This window comes from Pygocentrus nattereri, chromosome 17 (genome assembly GCF_015220715.1).
Source record: "Pygocentrus nattereri isolate fPygNat1 chromosome 17, fPygNat1.pri, whole genome shotgun sequence".
Taxonomy (NCBI): domain Eukaryota; kingdom Metazoa; phylum Chordata; class Actinopteri; order Characiformes; family Serrasalmidae; genus Pygocentrus; species Pygocentrus nattereri.
Window position 1 is genome coordinate 32,271,868 of NC_051227.1, and position 20,300 is coordinate 32,292,167.

Here is a 20,300-nt window from a genome sequence, read left to right on the forward strand (position 1 = left end):
GCGCTACATTGCATCCAGTGGTTATTCACCATTTAAAGGCATTTCTAGTCTGTGCTTAAGCTTAATCTGGGTCCAGGAAACTGGCCAGTTATGTTTTAAAGTTACTTAACGCATCTGTTGGTCTATCCTTAAAATCAGCAACCAGCAAGTTTCTACATTGAGAGTTAGTTGATTCCTGAATGAGTGGTACTCAGGGTCTGAGGAACTGACCCCCAGGAAGCAGCGCACATGTGCGCTTCTTTATGTCCTCTCACATTTCACTTGTTCATGTATTTGTCTCTCTGTATATCCTCAGGGACTGAAACGCAGCGAACAGAGCAGTATGCTGGAGCTGTTCAGGCAGAGGTTACCCACTCCTCCTTCTGGGCCAGACGCAGGACCTGCTCTGTCCTTCAGTGCCCCCACCCCTGAGCAGGAGTCCTCACGCATCCGCAAACTGGAGAAGCTCATCAAAAAAAGAATTCAGTGACCTCATGGACCTTTTTGCAGACAACATATTATGCAGGAGTTGTGCTTTGGCTCTTGTGTAATGTCTCCACTCGTAACGCATTGAGAGATCAAAGTGGGATTAGAGACATGTATGTGCAACTTGGTAAATGAGACCATGATCACACTAATGGGAGTCAGGCATCTCATATCGAAAATGTCAACAAGAAAAAAATGTTTTCCTTCCATGAATTAGTGTGAACCTCTGATTTGAAAATTGTGATGAAATTTCCACAACTGTAACACATTTCTGGATGTCTGGCATGAATGATTAATTTACCCCTGTGTATTTTTTTTTTAAGGTTTCTGTTTTGTAACACTAATTCCCCCAGGCTTCCCATAGTGGCTCAATGCATGTCATTTGCTTTGCACATTTCTCTGAAATATGTTTGCATTTAACACAAAATGGATGGCAGAATGATTCAGAGAAGAGGCCTGCTGCTACTTTGGCACAGATTCTTCTGGCTTGGGAGTCTGAACATGAAAATGATTTAAAGGCAGTGTTTTCTCTGAATGTCCCCCTCAACTTTACAGTAAATGGTCGTCTGAGCTCGAGGACGTGTATTCGCGAGGGGGGCACGTTGAGTAAGTGGGCTGAGGCTGTAAAACTCAGCCTCCACGTTCAGCGGTGTAGCCCAAGGCCCCCTCTGCCATAGAGGAATTTAGGATTTTCTGTCTCCAACACGGACACAAAGTTAAAAGTTGCCTTGTTTTTGTTTCTTTTTTTATAATTTAATATAGATATAGATATAAAAAGTCTTAGAATGGATAAAAATTGTCCACTTTCAAATGTTTTAAGACAGTTTAATCAGATCCTGAGTGCACTGTCCACTCTAATGTTTTAAAAGGCCTTATTAGGGTCTCTCGGGGTGAGTTATCGATACAGCTGATGTCAGTTTTGATGTTTGTCTAAAAGAGGCATATGTGTATGGGTGCAGCCTCACGTTTTGTATGTCTCCTCTATTGATACAAAAAAAAGGTTATATGTTGCTGTTCATGGGCTGTGTGAGGTGCTTCATTTTCGGGGTCGTGTAGTGTGAGGCTCTGGTCATCTAGAAGTTCTGCTTGTTGATGATTATTTCAGTGTTGATGTACATATTCCTGCTTACTGTTAATAGAAATGCAGCTTTTATACTGTAACTATTGCTTCTAATATAAATTGTGCAGTTCTGTCAATAAAAGGCTGAGCAAAAACGTGCAGCACTGGAAAAAAAGAGAACAGCAAGCTCTTTAAATGAGTATTTATTCTCGCGAAGGGGAGGGATTAGTTCTCATGGCCCAGATATTTTTTCCCTGAATCTCACTCCAATCAGCAGTGGGGAGGCTCTTATAAAGGCGGGTCCTTTCCTGGCGCTGCACGCTTGTAAAACAATGAGGAGCTTTGAGGTGGGACAGTTTTAAATGCCGTGAGTGTGGCAGGTTCTCATGTGGTGGTGCTCGGTTACCTCGCTGAAGTTGATGAAGCGAAAAGCAAAAGGAGCTTCAGCGTTTTAACACTGTTTTAAAGTCCTTCAGCAGGAAACCGGTCGGCGTTTCTACACATTTCAGTTGGTCTGCGAAAAATATACCGTACGAGGCAGCCAGGCAGTCCGATTGACCGGATTCAGTAAACGGTCCTGAAGCTAAACTCGACCTCTGAGCTCCTGTCAGTGTGTGAGGGTCTGCTAGCGGCTGCTGACGGACTGTGAGACTTTCATAAAGCGCCAGTAAGACTTCACGGTTCCTCTCGGGTTGGAGCTCTGCTGGAGCTAGAGCTGAGGGGCAATGGTGGGAAGACTGAATCTGCGCAATGTGTCTGACGACGATCTGCTGGATATGAATTTTAAAGCGGAGCGCGCTCTGGACAGTCCGGACTCCGGTCTGCCGCCCAGCCCGAGCCCCAGCCCCAACCCCTGGCTCCTGGCGGCGGGCAGCGAGAGGGGCAGCGGGGGCTCAGAGGACGAGGGGAGAGTGCGTAACGCAGAGGTAAAGTCTGTAGCTGAAACTGCAGCCTGTCCTCGCTGTGGCCAGTCATTACGCGTATTATTACTTTCTAACTTCTGTTATAGTTCGCGCTTAAATAACGGATTTGGGGGTTCTGGTCCATCAGGTGCTACTGGACACTCCGACCATTCATGCATGTCGCACACACCTGTATTTAATGCCCATGCCATGGTGAACGATTTTTTTTCGAAAGTTTTGTAATGTGTATATTGACTTTTTTCTAATGGGTTGATATAACAGTGTAAAGGATCCTAATGGTTTAACAGGTGACCACAGGCTGAAGCTGTATTCTACAGGAAACTAGTGGTCTCTATTGGAAACCATTGTCAATTCCCATTAGATAGCAAAACCATAAAATTTAGATCTAATCATTTCTAATGGTCCTTGTTCAGCAGGGCTGTTAATATCATTCACTTTCCAGTTTGCGTCTGCAAGATCAGCTTGTTTACATATACTTGTCGATACTGAAAATCACAATAGTAATGTTTAGTCTGATCTTGAATAAAAGAATACCTTCATCATCCAGGGCCTATGACGTGACTCATATTACCTGATGGCCCATAATACCTGAATACACCCTCTGTTTATGCCTAGCTGTAGCCAGGTGGTAATAAACTGGTAAAGCTGTCTGCTGAATTGGATTACTTTACTGCTAATTCTGCTAGCTGGCAAACAAATACTGAACTTTAAACTTTTTATTCCAGGTTCCTCCTAAGCAGGTTAAAGGTCTGCACCCGTGCTCCTATGGAGAGGGAATTGAACTTGATCCTCTACCCCTAAAAGAATTAAGGTGATGTTTGTTCATGTGTATCGCTGTAAATTCATTTCTTTTGGTGCTTTTCCTATCTCTTCTGTTTGTATGCAATGTGTACTCGCTGCTAAACTGTAACGCTGTTGCCTGTTGTTGCAGATACACCTCATCTGTGCGCTACGACTCGGAGCGGCACTTCATCCAGGACGTGTCTCTACAGCCCACGGGTTTGGGTCTGGAGCTGTGCAGCCAGACTGTGTTGGCCCTGTCTCAGAGCACCTGGAGGCGATACAAAACACAGCTGGAGTTCCAGCCCCGTCAACGGGTGCAGCGCTACCAGAGCACCACTATCGTGTACCCCAAACATGCCCGGACCCTCTACACCACTCAGCTCAACTATGATGGACGGAACCTGGCCAAGCGCTTCCTGTCCAGTGTGGAGTTGGAGGCGTCTGACTGTAGGGCCAATCAGTATTGAAGGAAGGCTGGGCTTTTCAGAGATTCCCTAACAGAGTATGCCTGTGTTCACCCCTTTAAGGACCATATCCCACAGTGAAATTGCTCAAATCTGGATCGATATGAGTGGAATTCCTAAGACTGTCTATGTTAATCCTTTTTTAGCATGATTGTTTTTAGCTGGGATTGTTACTGCTCTGCTTTAGAGATTAGCTTTGGCAAGTGTCTGGAGGTTTGGATGGTTTGTAATGTTACTGGTTTACAAATGGATCACATTTTAGAAGTAACATCTGCAGCCTCCCCAGTGACCCAAACTCTGTGTGATATCCTATTACTCTGGGCTCTTTAATGCTGCTGCAGATGTTGGGCTGGTTCTAGTGCATTTGAGATGATGCTCAGTGATGTTGGTTCATTACTGACTCGAGGTTTTGATGCTAGTGTTGTCCCAGTACAGGCACACAGCTGTATATGAAATAGTACAGGGAAGTGACTCATGAAAGTGAGCTGGTTTAGTTTTTATGCTGTTAAAATGGGAAATAGGTAGGTTTAAGTTTTCCATAATGGTCTGTTTCATTGATGGAGAAAAGCAAAATAACTGCATACATGCAGAAATGGTAATTAATATTTTATATCGTGTGTGTGCGTGTGTGTGGATATCTTGTTTTATTGTTTAATTTTTTTATCCTGCACCTTCTGGTAGATTTTGTATGTGCACATACTTATTTTACAGGCTTTTTTCATTCACATCTTACTCCACATTCACAAATCTGTGTGCTCTTTTTGGGGCTGGAAATTGCTTTGTTAAGAAACAGGGTAGTGTTGGATTTTTTGCACAGTGCTAACAGGATAAGATCTAATGAATATGCATACCTGAAACACAAGATCACAGTTTAACACGTTCTCTTTGTATACTCTGTGTACTACTGTAAGTCTACATTTGGGCGCAAGTTTTTATTTTCCAAATGTTTTATTTTAAACTTTTCTTTTTTTTTTTTTTGCTGCAAAGTACCTAAATATGAAAGATGGTTCTGAGTGTGAACTGAACTGTATGTATGTTTGAACTGAATGTGTGTATGTCTGAGTTGCAGCAGTTGTAGACAGTACCGTTATTTTGATGTTATAACTTCACCTGTTCAAAGGCACTTCAGTTTAGTCATGTCTTATGAAAAGCACTGCTGCAGTATATTTATTTTAGCCTTTTGTCCTGTGCAAATGGATTTAGGAAAAAAGGAATGTGCAAAACAGAAGTTAACTGCTTTTGATGGATCTGAAATCACACAGCTGTATTTATTTCCATTTCAGACTGAAATAAACATGGGCTGTTTCTCTTTTTATAACAAATATTGTTGATACTTTCTTACTGTTTTAAAACATTATTGAAGCAAGCTTTAAAATATTTTGCTAAGCTGCACTTATAGTGCTGTGCAAAGTCAGAGACCGCTCTTCTATTTAATTTACAATTAAATATTCCTGTAAGTATGAGTTATTCATTTCTCAGGTCCTGGGAAAACATTTAACAGAAAATTATATAAATACATCCAATGTTAAGTATAAATCAAAACTATGAGTGTTTATTATTATCATCATCAGGGTCATTATTACCCTTCAAATAAAAACTAAAATCTCACAAAACAAGAGAAAAAATGAGAAAAACAGAGAAAACGGGACTCGCAACAATCACAACATGGTAGACCCCCAAAATTGTGACCATCAGATTAACAGCTTTCATTAGTGAGTTAGAGGAGAAAATCAAACTACTTTAGATAAGACATTTCGGATCTTCCTTCCTGCCTTACTTCCACTGTGAGAAGTAAACTCAACGTTATGGGTTTGAAAGGATGTCTCGCTGTCGAGAGGCCAACACTGAGAAAAGGAAATAGAAAAAAATATATAATCACTAAATATGGAAGTGATCAGAGATGTGAAGCAGCTTTTTTCCCCACTGATTAGTCTAAATTTGTTATTGGGTTTATGAGAAGCAGAAAATACAACCAACTTCTAAGACTGAGACTTTGAAGGAACACTCTCAGGAAAAAAAGGTACAACACTGTCACTGGGGCAGTACACTTTTTGTCACTGTGGTGGGACCCTTAGGGGTACATCTCAGTACCTTTAGTCAGGGAACATAACTGTCCCATAATCCATTGAAATGATATTTTCTAAGTTGTACTGACCCCACACCTCCTGTCTCAACTCCAGGTTTTTTTTATTTTATTGTTCTGTTTTAAAACAGTAGTTTATAAAAAGATACAAATGTCTACTTTTTCACTAGGAAAAACTTACAGTAAGGAAAATAAGTATTTGAACACCCTGCGACTTTGCAATTCTCCCACTTAGAAATCATGGAGGGGTCTGAAATTTTCATCTTAGGTGCATGTCCACTGTGAGAGACATAATCTAAAAAAAAATCACAATGTATGATTTTTTTATAATTTATTTGTGTGTTACTGCTGCAAATACGTATTTGAACACGTCAATCAGCAAAAATTCTGCCCCTCAAAGACTTGTTAGTCCACCTCTAAAAAGTCCACCTCCACTCCACTTTTTATTCTAAATTAGAAGCACCTGTTTGAGGTTGTTAGCTGCATAAAGACACCTGTCCACCCCACACACTCAGTAAGACTCCAACTATTAATATGGCTAAGACCAAAGAGCTGTCCAAAGACACCAGAGACAAAATTGTAGACCTCCACAAGGCTGAAAAGGGCTACGGGGCAATTGCGAAGCAGCTTGGTGAAAAAAGATCAACTGTTGGAGCAATTATTAGAAAATGGAAGAAGCTAAACATGACTGTCAGTCTCCCTCGGACTGGGGCTCCATGCAAGATCTCACCTCGTGGCGTATCAATGATCCTAAGAAAGGTGAGGAATCAGCCCAGAACTACACGGGAGGAGCTGGTCAATGACCTGAAGAGAGCTGGCACCACTGTTTCCAAGGTTACTGTGGGTAATACACTAAGATGTCATAGTTTAAAGTCATGCATGGCATGGAAGGTTCCCCTGATTAAATCAGCACACGTCCAGGTCCGTCTTAAATTTGCCCTTGACCATTTGGATGATCCAGAGGAGTCATGGGAGAAAGTTCTGTGGTCAGATGAGACCAAAATAGAACTTTTTGGTCTTAATTTCACTCATCGTGTTTGGAGGACGAAGAATGATTAGTACCATCCCAAAAACACCATCCCTACTGTGAAGCATGGGGGTGGAAGCATCATGCTTTGGGGGTGTTCTTCTGCACATGGGACAGGATGACTGCACTGTATTAAGGAGAGGATGACCGGGGCCATGCATTACAAGATTTTGGGGAACAACCTCCTTCCCTCAGTTAGAGTATTGAAGATGGGTCATGGCTGGGTCTTCCAACATGACAATGACCCAAAGCACACAGCCAGGATAACCAAGGAGTGGCTCCGTAAGAAGCATATCAAGGTTCTGGAGTGGCCTAGCCAGTATAAACCCTATAGAAAATCTTTGGAGGGAGCTCAAACTCTGTTTCTCAGCAACAGAAACCTGGCTGATCTGGAGAAGATCTGTGTGGAGGAATGGGCCAAAATCCCTGCTGCAGTGTGTGCAAACCTGGTGAAAATCTACAGGAAATGTTTGACCTCTGTAATTGCAAACAAAGGCTACTGTACCAAATATTAACATTGATTTTCACAGGTGTTCAAATAATTATTTGCAGCAGTAACACACAAATTATTAAAAAATCATACATTGTGATTTCCGGATTTTTTTTTTAGATCATGTCTCTCACAGTGGACATGCACCTAAGATGAAAATTTCAGACCCCTCCATGATTTCTAAGTGGGAGAACTTGCAAAGTCGCAGGGTGTTCAAATACTTATTTTCCTCACTGTATTAAAGGTACACAACTGGACTTTAAAACCGCTGTTGCACCTTTGAGGGTACACTTACACAGTTTGTACCTTGATGAACGAATCATGTACCTGCATGGTACCTTTATTTCTAACAGTGTATGGAAAAAAAATCCCTGCAGGTTGTTTTTTAAAACTGAAAGCAAGTCTCCCAAAATAGCAAGTGAGTTGTAAAAAAAAAAACGTCAAAAACTGAACTCTGTTTAGTTAAGTGAAAGATGTTTAGTTAGATGTTTAGGGACATCTATGTAATTCTCTGTTAAACATATGCTTTATTCTTTTGTTCCTCACAGAAAAATAGCTCCTACTTAATGGTGATTTGATGATAAATAAATTAATTGGTGATCTCTGACATTTGCACTGCACTGTAAATCAGCACATGAACAGGGAGATCTGAGGTTGTCAACAAGCAAACCAGCAAATGGACACATTTACAAGTGAGGAACTTATTCATGATACTCACAGGACCCCTAGAGGTGACATGGACTGTTGGCTGTAAAATCCTTTTGGAAATATGTAATACAAATACACAAAGTATGCATTTATTACAGTGTGAAATATTGATATAGTCCAAATATACTAGAACCGTTAGATTATATTTATGGCTGCAATAGTGTATCAACATGATAAAAACATCTATTTAAATTTGTATATTGCATTAGTTTGTCTTTAGTTTGGAACTAAATATAGTCTGCTGCTATGTTCACTCAGTCTTTATGGTCACTCCTTTATTTCTTCTCTGCTTTGTAATGTTTGTAGTGTCACTGTTGAAGTACTCAGGTTCAGACTCTCCTGGGTCTGGGGGGCCACATCAGCCTGGCGTCTGTCCAGATTGGCTGATGGATTTTTCAGTTCTCTATGATCTCTTTCTCCTCTTGCTTTCTGAACACTGGCCTGACTTTGAGTTTAGTGCTCATTCTGCCTCGGCCCTTCAGTGGCAGTATAGGCTCTGTGGAGAGGTCAGAATGTGCTTGCTATGAAGTTTTTCTGATGGGCGAACTCAAAAAACATTGCAGGATGAACTGATGTTCACTCAGCATGTTCTCTTAATGAGTGCTGTGCTAAAGTATGCAGAGTGTCACTGGTTAATCAGATGAGAATAAGAATAGTACATCCACCTATGGTAAGGTTATGGTTCTATGATTCTTCCCAAATCATCACCTGCACAGTCAATTCTCTAGTGTTAAATCATCTTCTTAATCTGTGTCAGTGTTGCGAACAGGGATTAAGCCTAGTTTTAGCCTACATTTTCCATTCAAGAAGAATCCCCTTTCAGAATGCTGTATAGTCCAGGACTAGGCTCGATTCCTGTCTTGGAAACCAACCTTAAGAGTCTGTATGGGTTCACACTCCCCACACTATCATAACTACACAACATGACCTAGTGGGAGTTGCTAAGTAAGTACAGTGTACTGATACATAGTGATTGACACAGTCAGTACTATCGCCCCCTGCTGTTTAAATGCAACATGTAGGTTAACCCTGAACTGATAGTGATGAGTTACAGGATATACAACATAGACCCCGTTTACACCTGGCCACTTCATGCGATCTATGTCTGCAAGGGAAATAATCATGGAGAACACACGTGGTTGGTGATCACATGAGATGAAATGCTCAATAACAACATGGACAGACATTACTGTGCAAAACAAACCACAGGCAAAGAGGTAACTAGTTGCCATGTAATGAGCGGATTTGCATATTCCGTCCCACACAGCAATTGGATTTCAATTCTAACCAGAGATATTAACAGAAAGTATGTCAAAAATGTCAGAAATCTGATGTGTAACTAGTGAAAATTGTTTTACGTGTAAAAATATGTGAAAACCTTTATTCTTACAAGACCCGAATTTGCATATATAGCAGTTTTTATAAGTATGCAATAATTTGAATGTCAAAATATATATTTTACTTGTGAAAATGCAATTATCACGATTTTAAACATAGTTCAAAGTGATGTTTCTCCCATTAAAATGAAGTGGAAAAGGATAGAGGCCTGACGTCGTACATGCCAAAATGTAATTCCTATAAAGGTTTATTTTTAATGCATTATTTATTTATGCATTATTAACATTATGATTACAGAATAATTACATATGATATTACATTGTTATAATTCATTTCTAATGTGAATTAAACGCTTTTCCGGTTTTCCGGAGTCACGTGAGTTTGGACCAATATCGTTGAGGGGGCGTGTCCAAAGATCAGGCGGACCCAGACAAGACACAAAAACAGAGGATGAGCGTAAACATGGAGAGTCTTCTGTATTGTTAGTAAATGACTGGCTCGGCGTGTGGCCGCATGATGAAGCTGATAGTGTATGGGTATAACGGCGTGACTGAAACCGCTCTGAGGGGTTTCACAGCTCTGTGAAGCGCTGTCGGTACGTTTTGGTGCAGTGCGTGTTCATGGAGTCGCAGAGTGAACTGTGCGCGGATGAGTGGGACGACCTCAGCGACTCTGAGCTCCTCGATATCCAGCTAGACCACTTCAGCACAGGTAGGTTAAATAAAACACGCCTAAGAAAGAGTGGACGCCAGCAGTCCGTTTAATACGGACTATTCGGTGTAGGTAAACAGTAATACTTGCATTGTTTCTGATGATGTGAGTTGTTTTTCATGATCATGGCAGAACACAAGGTGGCGCTGTTGTAATATATTAGAGCTCTGTAATCACATGACTGCGGTCAGGAGGGGGCTGACTTGTCTCACTGAAAGCTTTCTTCTGTTCCGGCCTGATTTGGCTTCAAGAATGTTTTTGTACTGAGACCAGAATGTTCCTTCTGTCCTGTCAAATGCTTAACCAGCTTAAAGGAAACTGCTATGGATTTGTAAAAAATAAACAATACATAAAAGACAGCTTAAAATATACATATACTATATACTGTACGAACCTATAATATTAATAGTGCTTTGAAACTCTTGTAATATTAATATTATACATAATAATATTTTTCTCTCTATAATAATCCTGTGGTACTGTTGTGTAGTAGTTCAGAATTAACTGAAAGATTCGTTTAGTGATTCTGTAGAAATTCCTCTATTATTATTATTATTATTATTATTATTATTATTGTAGCTCTGTTTCATAAAATAAAATTTAAAAAGGCCTACAGTCATTTACTAGATAACATGAAGTACTCATTCCCATATAACTCTTGTATGCTTAGTTTTCTTATTTTCAGAAAACGTTATTAATCAGCTGTGTTTGTGTGAATGAACCTTTCAGATGAATCACCTCAGCCATCCAGCAGCAAAACTGACACAAGTAAAAACGCTGTGAATGAAAGCGCCATCACTGCCTCACCATCACTTCACAGGTAAAACAATGTCCTTGAGAGAAAACTCTGCAGATTTGAAAATGCAGAAGTGAATCTGATGATTACGCTACAAGCCTGAAACTAGTTTGTGATTTCTTTCTCAGGAAGATTCTCAGAAGCTTGCAGCTTCATTATTGTCTGTATATCGAAGCGTATATTAAAAAGGGGAAATTTGGTTTTCCATAATACGGCCTTTTAATGATCTCATACTACAAGTTGAAAGTCTTGCTGTTCCTGCTGATGTTCTTGATTCTGTAGTACTTGTACACGGTTCACCTGCAGATATCTGAATCTATTGAGAGATGAAAACTGAAGACTGTGTTTTTAGTCAATATCTAACATGGCTCTAACCTGGTTTGCAGGGCTGAGGAGGGGTTGGAGCAAAGAACCATTGAAAAAGACGAAGAGAGGGGTGAGAAGAGGAAGAGAAACGTTGAGGGTGGCCGCAGTCCTTTGCTGCGCTTCATGAAGCGTCACCTGAGTGTCACCCTGCTGTGTGATCAGTCCTGGTGTGAGTTAAAGGTTGAGTATGGCTTCCGACATCCTAAAGTCAGGAAAACCGACAAGCAGCGAACAGAAGTGCAGACTGGTGCAAATATTCACCGAGCAAGAGGTGAGGACAGATGCTAATTGTTAGCTTTATTCTGTGTTCTTTGGGTGTCATTCACAGACTTATGCAAATGTTTGAACAAATATTGGGCCTGTGGCTTGTAAACAAATTGTTGCACATTTTCTATCTTATCTGTTACTTTTAAACTCAAATAAGTAGAAAATGTGCACTAAACTTTACAGAAAAAATGCCCTGTATAGGATGTGTCATTTAGACAATTAACATCTCTATTCACACAGAGCTGGAGGTCCATGAAGTCGTCCCTGTCAATACCCAGACCAGAGAGGATTCTTTTGCCATTAAGCTTCTTAATATGCTACACATGATTCCCATATTAGAGGCAGGTATGTTGATAGAGATCAAATGTAAATATCAAAGAGATCATTAAGAGATCAAAAATAATAAAAAACACAAAGTGTCATTTTGTATAAAAGAAATCTTAGAATATGTTTTATCTTTTTGGTATGACCATATAATTTGTGTTTCTGTGTGTGGTTTCAGGGCAGTGTGTACGTGAGTTTCCAGTGTTTGGCCTACTAGAAGGTGTATTTCTTATGGGCGTCGTTGATGAGCTGAGTTATAACCAGAAGGGGGAGCTGGTGTTGAACGAACTGAAAACCCGCAGACAGGAATCTCTGCCCGGACGTGCGCAGACCCTCAGTCACTGCTTTCAGGTATGTGCAGTGCTAAAAGCTGGAGTTTCTGCAGGTTTGCCAGAATATAGTGATTTTGAAAATAATACTATTATATTCAGGTTAAAACCACGGTTCAGCCAAAAATCACATTTACACTAAATGTGGTTGAGCAGCTAAGATACTGTTGGTGTCTGAAGTTATGACTATGAAGCTTCAAGTCTGCCTTTGAAGCTTCAATGTTAATGTAGCCAACAAGAAATGAAAGCCTATAGTTGCCAAGTTGGCATTACAACCTGCCTGCCTAAATTACCACTCACTTGCCTCAAGTTGCATCAAACTGCTAACTAACTTGTTCATGTGGTTTCTGACACTGCAGGGAAGAGCGAGGTAGAACCGACTTAATTGTTTTGGTTTTTAAATTTGGGAAGTGCTTTGATACAAGAATCTTATACATCCAAATGAAAACTTAAGATTTACTTTGAGCACCTGTCACTCAGCCCCAAACTGACATGGATGGAAATATTTTAACCAAATAAGCTTTCCATCATAAATACATAAAATAATGGGCAAAATATATATGATCAGTGAACAGATACTGTGTCAAACACTGGCAAGTTTGTTTTGGGCCACAAAGTGGAAGTATGAGCAAGGATCAGCATGATCAAGCCTATAGTAGATGTAGATGAATCTGTAAACAAAAGGATTGTGCTGCTGGCCTGATCTGGTGGGCCTTGTGTTTGATGTATGGGCTGTACAGGGAACATATTTAAACTGGGCAGCTTTCTGCTTATTTTAATTAATAATTTCTATGAGTTTAACACATCGAAAAAAAAGAAACAAAATATAGAATGTGCCATATCCTTCATGCAGACCACACTTGTGTGAAATTCATCAAATAAACAAATAAAGTGTGTTCTTTGTAGAGGATGTTATTTACTTGTTTTCACTTAGAAAATCAACAAAACATCATTTGACCCAGGCTTTTGTATATGACCGTACATTGCAATACATCAGTTTGTTTCTTGCTTAGAAGATCTGATAGTCCATTTAGTCTCAGTATGTTTTCTTGAGTCTGTAAGGCCTTTGGACAACAGAATAAGTCTTGCAGTTTGTATTTCTTACATTGCCTTACATCTTCACTCGGTCTTTGCTGTTTGTATGTGTTAGGTGGGCTTGTACAAGCTTCTGTTTGATGGATTGGTCAGAAGGGAAGCAAGGAAAGAGCACCTTGTGGACAATCTGAAACTCAGAGCGTCCCTGGAACTTGGAGCTGAAGTCCAAGCATATGCTGGGAGAATCGGCATTCAAGCCACCAGCTTCGGCGAGCTGGTGGACACATTCCTCATGATCATGTCCTGTTCTGAGGTGCCATGTGTCGACCTCCTGCAGATTGAGTACCGTCACCAGGACTCCAGCAGCCTCATCAGCACCATTCAGGTCCCATTTGATGAGGTCCAACTACGAGCAGAGCTCCAGAGATACCTGGCTTACTGGACCGGTCAGAGGGAGCCCAGAGGAGTGGATATAGAGGAGGTGTATAAGTGCAAGATGTGTCCCTATGAGGAGATTTGTGACTGGAGAAAGAACATATCACAAGCGCCTGAGACTCTTCACACTAACAAGAGAATCAAATGAACTGACACACAGCAATTTTGTATTTGGAATGGCTGTGCTAATGTCTGTGACCAGCTATTAATAATATTAAAATTTTTAAAAATAATTATATACGCCATTATTAACTACCTTATTTGTTTTAAATGTTCATTCATGATTCTATATAATGCTTTTAATTTAATTTAATGCTTTTCCTTGTATTTTTCCCATTATTCTATGTATAATTTATGTGTGAATAATGTTAAAGGTAATTTTAATGTGAATATTATTCACTGATTCCATATGCACTAATTGACCAAAATATATTCAAATGTATTTAATATTTTCTAACAATAACAGCAGGTGGAAGTTTTTTGTCCAATGAGAATGAGAAATGATGTGAAAGAAACTGAAGTTGTGTATGTATTTATTTTCAAGGCTTTCTTCAAGACATCTATTAATGTCTATCTATTAATGTTAATCATGACTACTCAACCAAATCAACTGCTCAGTAAAAAATGAGCATTTATGTTCTTGATAAATCTTCAGTGGTAAGTAAAGCAGTCTAAATGATAGAGTATCTGCAGGTCATTATAAAGCACCATGTACCAGACTGAACTTTCTCTAAAAGGTTGAACACCTGAGTGTACAAGTTGCTTTTGTATCACTTCATCTTTGATTTGTGACAAAATTTTGGGCCCAGGGCATGTAGTGTGCCCATGCCCTCCCATTCCCAAAAAAGTAAAGGAAAAAATATGTATTTTTATTATGCTGTGTTTCTTTGTTTCTGTGTTTTTTGGTCTGCATTTAAGGGGCAAACACCTTACAGTAAGTGTGCTTTGAATAATCAATCTTGCTGTAGTTTACTGAGGATTATACTTACCTGGTCTATGTTAAAAAATGTTTTGTAATTTAAGGGACAGGTCTGAGGAGAGAGCCCACTCTCATTTTCTATTGCGGACTGACCCTAGACCAAATGCTAACAACAGGTAAATTGGGTCCATGGATTTGTGTTTTTGGCACCAAATTCTGACTCTCCTTTCTCTGTGCCTCAGCAGAAATCAAGATTCATCAGACCAGGCTACATTTTTTCAGTCTTCAACTGTCTGGTTTTGGTGAGTCTGTGCTCACTGGATGTTTTTGTCTTTATTGTATCATTCTGCGTAAATTCCAGAAACTGATGTGCATGAAAATTCAAAGAGATCAGGAGTTAGAAATATTAAAACCATCTCTGTCTGGGACCAACAGTCATGCCACAGTCAAAATCACTGATCTCACATTTTTCCCCCATTCTGATGGTTAATATGAACATTAGCTGAAGCTGCTGGCCCATATCTGCACGATGTTATGCACTGCACTGCCACCACACCATCGGCTGATTAGATAATTGCATGACTGAGTAAGTGTACAGGTGTTCCTAATAATGTGCTCCTGAATGTAAATGCAGTAAATGTTTTGGTTTGATTAGGTCTAAGAGTGAACAGCTCAGCTGACCACTAACAGGCTACTCCAGTAATATGCAGTTTTTTTATTTTTTATTTTTATTAGCAACAGATGTATAGTACAAGAAACAGACAGGTACATTATGACAAGATAAGCGACAAAGAGAGAGAAAAAAAATCACACACAGTACATAAGGCAAACAAAGACAAATAAATATTAATAATTGTAATAATGACAGACAGGCAGTATACTGAGTAAATACAGTGGTAAGATATATGTATACACATATACATACACACACACACACACACACACACACACATTGAACATCTTGTATACGACATACAATAGTCTGCTACATTAATAATAAGTAGGCAATATGGCCTTGCTGTGCAGAAGTGAGGAAGAGCCAGGACGCCCCAAAGGACCCCCACCAACTGTTTTCTGTCCCCTCAGTATTGTGTGTACATCAGTAGTGAACATCATGTCAGAGCTTTCTGGGTCTTATTTAAAAGACCACTTTGCACTGGACCCCTCTGAAGCACCCATTTGGCCTTATTGAAATGGTCACTACACACAGAATTCCTTTGTCGTGTGTTTGTCAGTTAAAGTTGTTGATTTTGCTCTCTCTGAAGAGGCATCAGAGCTCTGCCATAACAGGAGGGGCCGGGCATTGGTAATGGAGGTCCAGGAAGGCAGTAGGGCAGAGCAGACAAACAGTTCTGGAGGGGAAGCCCCGCAAAGACCCTGCAGCATCCCAAGCCCCTGCAAACACACACACACACACACACACACACACACACACACACACACACACACACACACACACACACACACACATATATATATATATATATATATATATATATATATATATATACATATACATATATAATTTAGCAGTAATTTGTTTTTTTTTTTTTTGCTATAGTGGATATATTGGACAAAGAATGTTGGAGATGGAGCTGCCGGGTAGAAGGAGAAGAGGTAGACCTCAGAGAAGGTTTATGGATGTAGTGAAGGTGGACATGGAGATGGTTGGTGTGAAAGTAGAGGAGACAGTGGATAGGGCAAGATGGAGGCAGATGATCCGCTGTGGCGACCCCTAAAGGGAGCAGCCGAAAGAAGAAGAAGTTTTTTTTTTTTGCTATAGTTAATGCTAGAAGTAATGGAACTATCTTTGACTGATGATTTTACTTCTGAAAGATCTCCTAGTAGACACAGAGAGGGTGACATTGGAATGCTGCTCCCCAAATATAGGGATCATTTTGAGATTATATTTTCCCAAAAACATTGGACTGGTGTACAAATCCAAAATGCATGAAAATAGTCATCTGTTTTATTAGTTATACATTATGTACATATGCTCGAAATGCTGAGTCCCATTTTAAACAATTTGTGCTGCGTAATGTGTGTCCTATGAATAATTTTATATTGAATTAATTGGATGTTTGTGTTTTTACTCATAATGAAGATATTTTTACAGATTTGTGTCCAGAATAGTGTATCAGTGCTAATATCTAAATCCCTTTCCCACTGATTAGTTGGTATTGATATGGTTGAATTATACCTATGAGATCATGCAACTTTGATAAGACTTTCTTAGGGCTGATGATTTGGTTTATATTTTCAGTAATGGGGGGTGGACTGAGATTGTTTTGAAAAATATTCATTTTGGTTTTAAGTATACTTTTTAATCGATAATATTTTAAATGTTGATTTTCCTCTAAGTCAAATGTTTCAGTTAGTTCTTGGAAGCTTTTAATTGTGTTATTCCTAAAGAGATGTTGTAAATGTGTTATGCCCTTTTCTTTCCAGTTCTTGTATATAAGGGGTCATTTGTTAATTATAAAGTCTGGCCTGTGCCATATGGGTATGTATATGTTAAGTGTCATTTCAAAATTAGTTAATTTATTAATTTTCCACCAGGCTTTTAATGTTGTTGAGATTGTTATGCTTTTAAAACATTCATGATATTTTATGGATTTGCTAAGAAAAGGTAAATCTGTGATGGATATTTCGTTACAGTATGACTGTTCTACATCAAGCCAGGGGCTACAGTCATCATTCGTTTGTCTCCATTTTACTAAATAGTGAAGCTGATTTGCTAAGTAATAAGACTGAAAATTTGGTGCGTGTAGTCCAACTTAATTATTTTCTTTTAGTAAAGTTTTAGAGTTCAAAGAGTTTTATCCTAGGTTTCTTATTTCTCCAATAGAATTGTGATGTTAACATGTCTACATTGTGGAACAATTTTTTGTTGGTTCTATTGGAAATATTACAAATAGATAACTCACTTTTGGTAAAACTTTCATTTTGATTGTTGCAATACGGCCTATAGGAGAAATTGGTAAATTTATCCAGCGAATTAAATAGTAACGCTGTTGATTTGTTCAGAGTAATCTGATATATGAGAGAAACTATTAGTCAGTTTAATGGTCTCCTTTATTGATGAAGTGGGGTCTTATAAATAGTAGCACATCTTCTGCATAGAGGCTTATTTTATGAGCAATACTGTGGGTTGAAATGCCTGTGATTTTATGATTCTGACGTATTACTGCAGCCAGTGGTTCTATTAAGAATAGTAATATGCAGAGTTATGCTTTACTGATGGATTCTGCAACATACAAAGTAAAATATGTCCCTTGAATGCCTTTTACAAGTTTCAGAAGCTTCAGATGCTTTTAATGTCCATGTTTAGGTAGAGCTGGCCTAAGAAGTATTCAACTGTTGGAACTGCTTTATTGCAGCTGTATTACTGAAACTACTTTCTGAATTAAGCAGAGCAAATACTGCAGGAAATTTAGCAAAATCTTTAAAGCAGCATCAAACATTTCTCAACATTTCTTAAACACTGCATTGAATTGATTTAAACAGAATTCTTTTTGAAGCGTCCTTGTTTTGGAAAGGTATTTTAAAATATTGGAAATTGAAACTAAATTGTTATTAGTTTATTAACACAGTCAATTATAACATTTAATTGTTTGTCAATTAAAAAAACAGTCAAACTAATCAATGTATTTGTAATATAGCTGAAATTGACCACTCTATTGGTTATTGTATATTAAGTATGACATAATTATTTGTAGCAAACACGTGTGTATTGGATGTTATGACAATGTTATCCATTAGGTGGGGATGTTGTTCTGTTTTTTTTTTTTTTTTTTTTTTTTTTAATATCATAATTTAAATCAGGCAAAAGACAAATAAGATACAGTGGTAAGACATAAACTCCTACCATTCCTGCCTTGTAAATGCCCATATAAGGCTACAGTAGTTTCCATGTGCTTCTCGTGGAATTGCAGTGTTCTCAGAAATCATTATGTGTGACATTTACAGCTTACGTTAAATTCATTTTTAGCAAGAAGCGCTGCAGATTTATTGCAATGGCTTGTTTGGCTGTAAGGGCCGAAAGACACTGTGTGCTTATACATGTAGAGAAAAGCAGGGTGTGTTTATTTGGCCTTGTAACTGAATCTACAGTGAGAGCTGTATTGCTGGCTTGTGATGACCAGTGTGTCATAGTGCTGGCCTCTGGAGCACGTCTTCATCATCACTGGACCACGCAGGGCCTGAACACATCACACGCCTGGCATTTAAAGAAGACCTCATAGATTCCCACAGGACAGTAATCATTCACAGTTACACAGTGTCACAAAAACATTTCTCTCTGACCTCAAACAAAATGCGTAAACACTGGAACCGGCTGGACGACAGGGGAAAGACAGAAAATAAATCATAACAGCTCCGTGTTTGAACTGCTCCTTTGTTTGGTGATGGCAGCCAGACACTCCATTTGTTGTTTTAATTACCTCAGAGATAGTATAACATGATGGGAAAAACTCCTTTCCTCTGTACGGGCCGCTAAACAGTGACAAGAAGAATGCAATGGAAAGACCTTTGGAAATCTATACTGCAAAATATGATTGCCTTAGCGGCAGTTCTAGTTCAGTCCATGTCTTCTTTACAGAATAACAAACAAAGTAGCTTATTATTAAAGAAGTGGTTAAAAAAAATCAAATCAGCCAATCAGCGAAGACATGGAACTGAGGTTTGCTTCTTAATTTGGCACTGATGGTTATTGTAGCCAATAACTAATAAAAACTTATGGCTAGCATAGTTAGCATTTAGTTAGCACTGTGCAAACTGCACTGAATTGCTCTGTGAACTGCATGTTTAAATGATCGCACACTTCCCTGAAACCACGAGTTGTCAAGTAACCTCAAATAGACTCGCTAAATGTGGTTTCTGACACCAGATGACTTGCTGTTATTTATAATAATGGAAAAAGTACAGGCACTATTCCACCTTCAAGATAAATGTTACTACTACTTATATGACGTACTACTTTCCATTTTTATAGATTATGGAAACATCAGACAGATCTTGGCTGGGAGTGGCTACATTGAAGTGAGCGGAAAATTGTGTAAATTTGACTTTTTTTGCCACTGTTCCTGAAAGTTAATTTTTGCTGACATAAGTGATCACAATTGTTTAGAATATAGAGCATTGTTTATGAAACAGAGTAGTTTAAATTCAGTGTGTAAACAAATGAAAAAAACAAACAAACAGTACAAGACGTTTCTTTCTATGAAGAAGAAGAAGTTTAAGAGCAACATGTGAGACTTTTTACAAACCACTCTAAACCAATGGTGGACAAATCACAACCCCAATTCCAATGAAGTTGGGACGTTGTGCAAAATAAATAAAATAAGAATACGTTGATTTGCAAATCCTTTTCAACCTATATTCAATTGAATACACTACAAAGTCAAGATATTTAATGTTCAAACAGATAAATTTTATTGTTTTTTGCAAATATTCACTCGTTTTGAATTTGATGCCTGCAACACGTTCCAAAGAAGTTGGGACAAGTGCATGTTTACCACTGTGTTACATCACCTTTCCTTTTAACAACACTCAATAAGCATTTGGGAACTGAGGACACTAATTGTTAAAGCTTTGAAGGTGGAATTCTTTCCCATTCTTGCTTGATGTACAACTTCAGTTGCTCAACAGTCCGGGGTCTCCGTTGACATATTTTACGCTTCATAATGCGCCACACATTTTCAATGGGAGACAGGTCTGGACTGCAGGCAGGCCAGTCTAGTACCCGCACTCTTTTACTACGAAGCCACACTGTTGTA

The 20,300-nt window shown here is 39.0% G+C and overlaps 3 protein-coding genes across 3 annotated transcripts in view; all 3 read left to right on the forward strand.

Moving 5' to 3' along the window:
* vps53 (VPS53 subunit of GARP complex) overlaps positions 1-1,702 on the forward strand; it is a 31,017-nt gene extending 29,315 nt beyond the window's left edge. The window contains exon 22 of the mRNA XM_017694880.2: positions 296-1,702. Coding sequence (XP_017550369.1) covers positions 296-469 — 174 coding nt within the window. The 3' untranslated portion in view covers positions 470-1,702. The remainder of the gene's footprint in view (positions 1-295) is intronic.
* Positions 1,703-1,814: 112 nt separating this feature from the next.
* On the forward strand, positions 1,815-5,017 carry rflnb (refilin B). The gene is made up of 3 exons (XM_017694881.2): positions 1,815-2,451; positions 3,174-3,259; positions 3,380-5,017. Exons 1-3 carry the CDS (start codon positions 2,251-2,253, stop codon positions 3,696-3,698), a joined length of 606 nt encoding a protein of 201 aa, XP_017550370.1. The 5' UTR covers positions 1,815-2,250; the 3' UTR covers positions 3,699-5,017.
* Positions 5,018-9,757: 4,740 nt separating this feature from the next.
* exo5 (exonuclease 5) lies at positions 9,758-14,476 on the forward strand. The gene is made up of 6 exons (XM_017694754.2): positions 9,758-10,052; positions 10,782-10,872; positions 11,235-11,485; positions 11,722-11,826; positions 11,984-12,156; positions 13,285-14,476. The coding sequence occupies exons 1-6, from the start codon at positions 9,962-9,964 to the stop codon at positions 13,750-13,752; spliced, it is 1,179 nt and encodes a 392-aa protein (XP_017550243.2). The 5' UTR covers positions 9,758-9,961; the 3' UTR covers positions 13,753-14,476.
* Positions 14,477-20,300: the final 5,824 nt, after the last annotated feature.

Coding starts and splice junctions, on each gene's coding strand:
- rflnb (XM_017694881.2), top strand. CDS start 2,251: ATGGTGGGAAGACTGAATCTGCGCAATGTGTCTGACGACGATCTGCTG. Junction 2,452..3,173: donor GGAGAGTGCGTAACGCAGAG/GTAAAGTCTGTA, acceptor TTTTTATTCCAG/GTTCCTCCTAAGCAGGTTAA. Junction 3,260..3,379: donor CTACCCCTAAAAGAATTAAG/GTGATGTTTGTT, acceptor CTGTTGTTGCAG/ATACACCTCATCTGTGCGCT.
- exo5 (XM_017694754.2), top strand. CDS start 9,962: ATGGAGTCGCAGAGTGAACTGTGCGCGGATGAGTGGGACGACCTCAGC. Junction 10,053..10,781: donor GCTAGACCACTTCAGCACAG/GTAGGTTAAATA, acceptor TGAACCTTTCAG/ATGAATCACCTCAGCCATCC. Junction 10,873..11,234: donor GCCTCACCATCACTTCACAG/GTAAAACAATGT, acceptor CCTGGTTTGCAG/GGCTGAGGAGGGGTTGGAGC.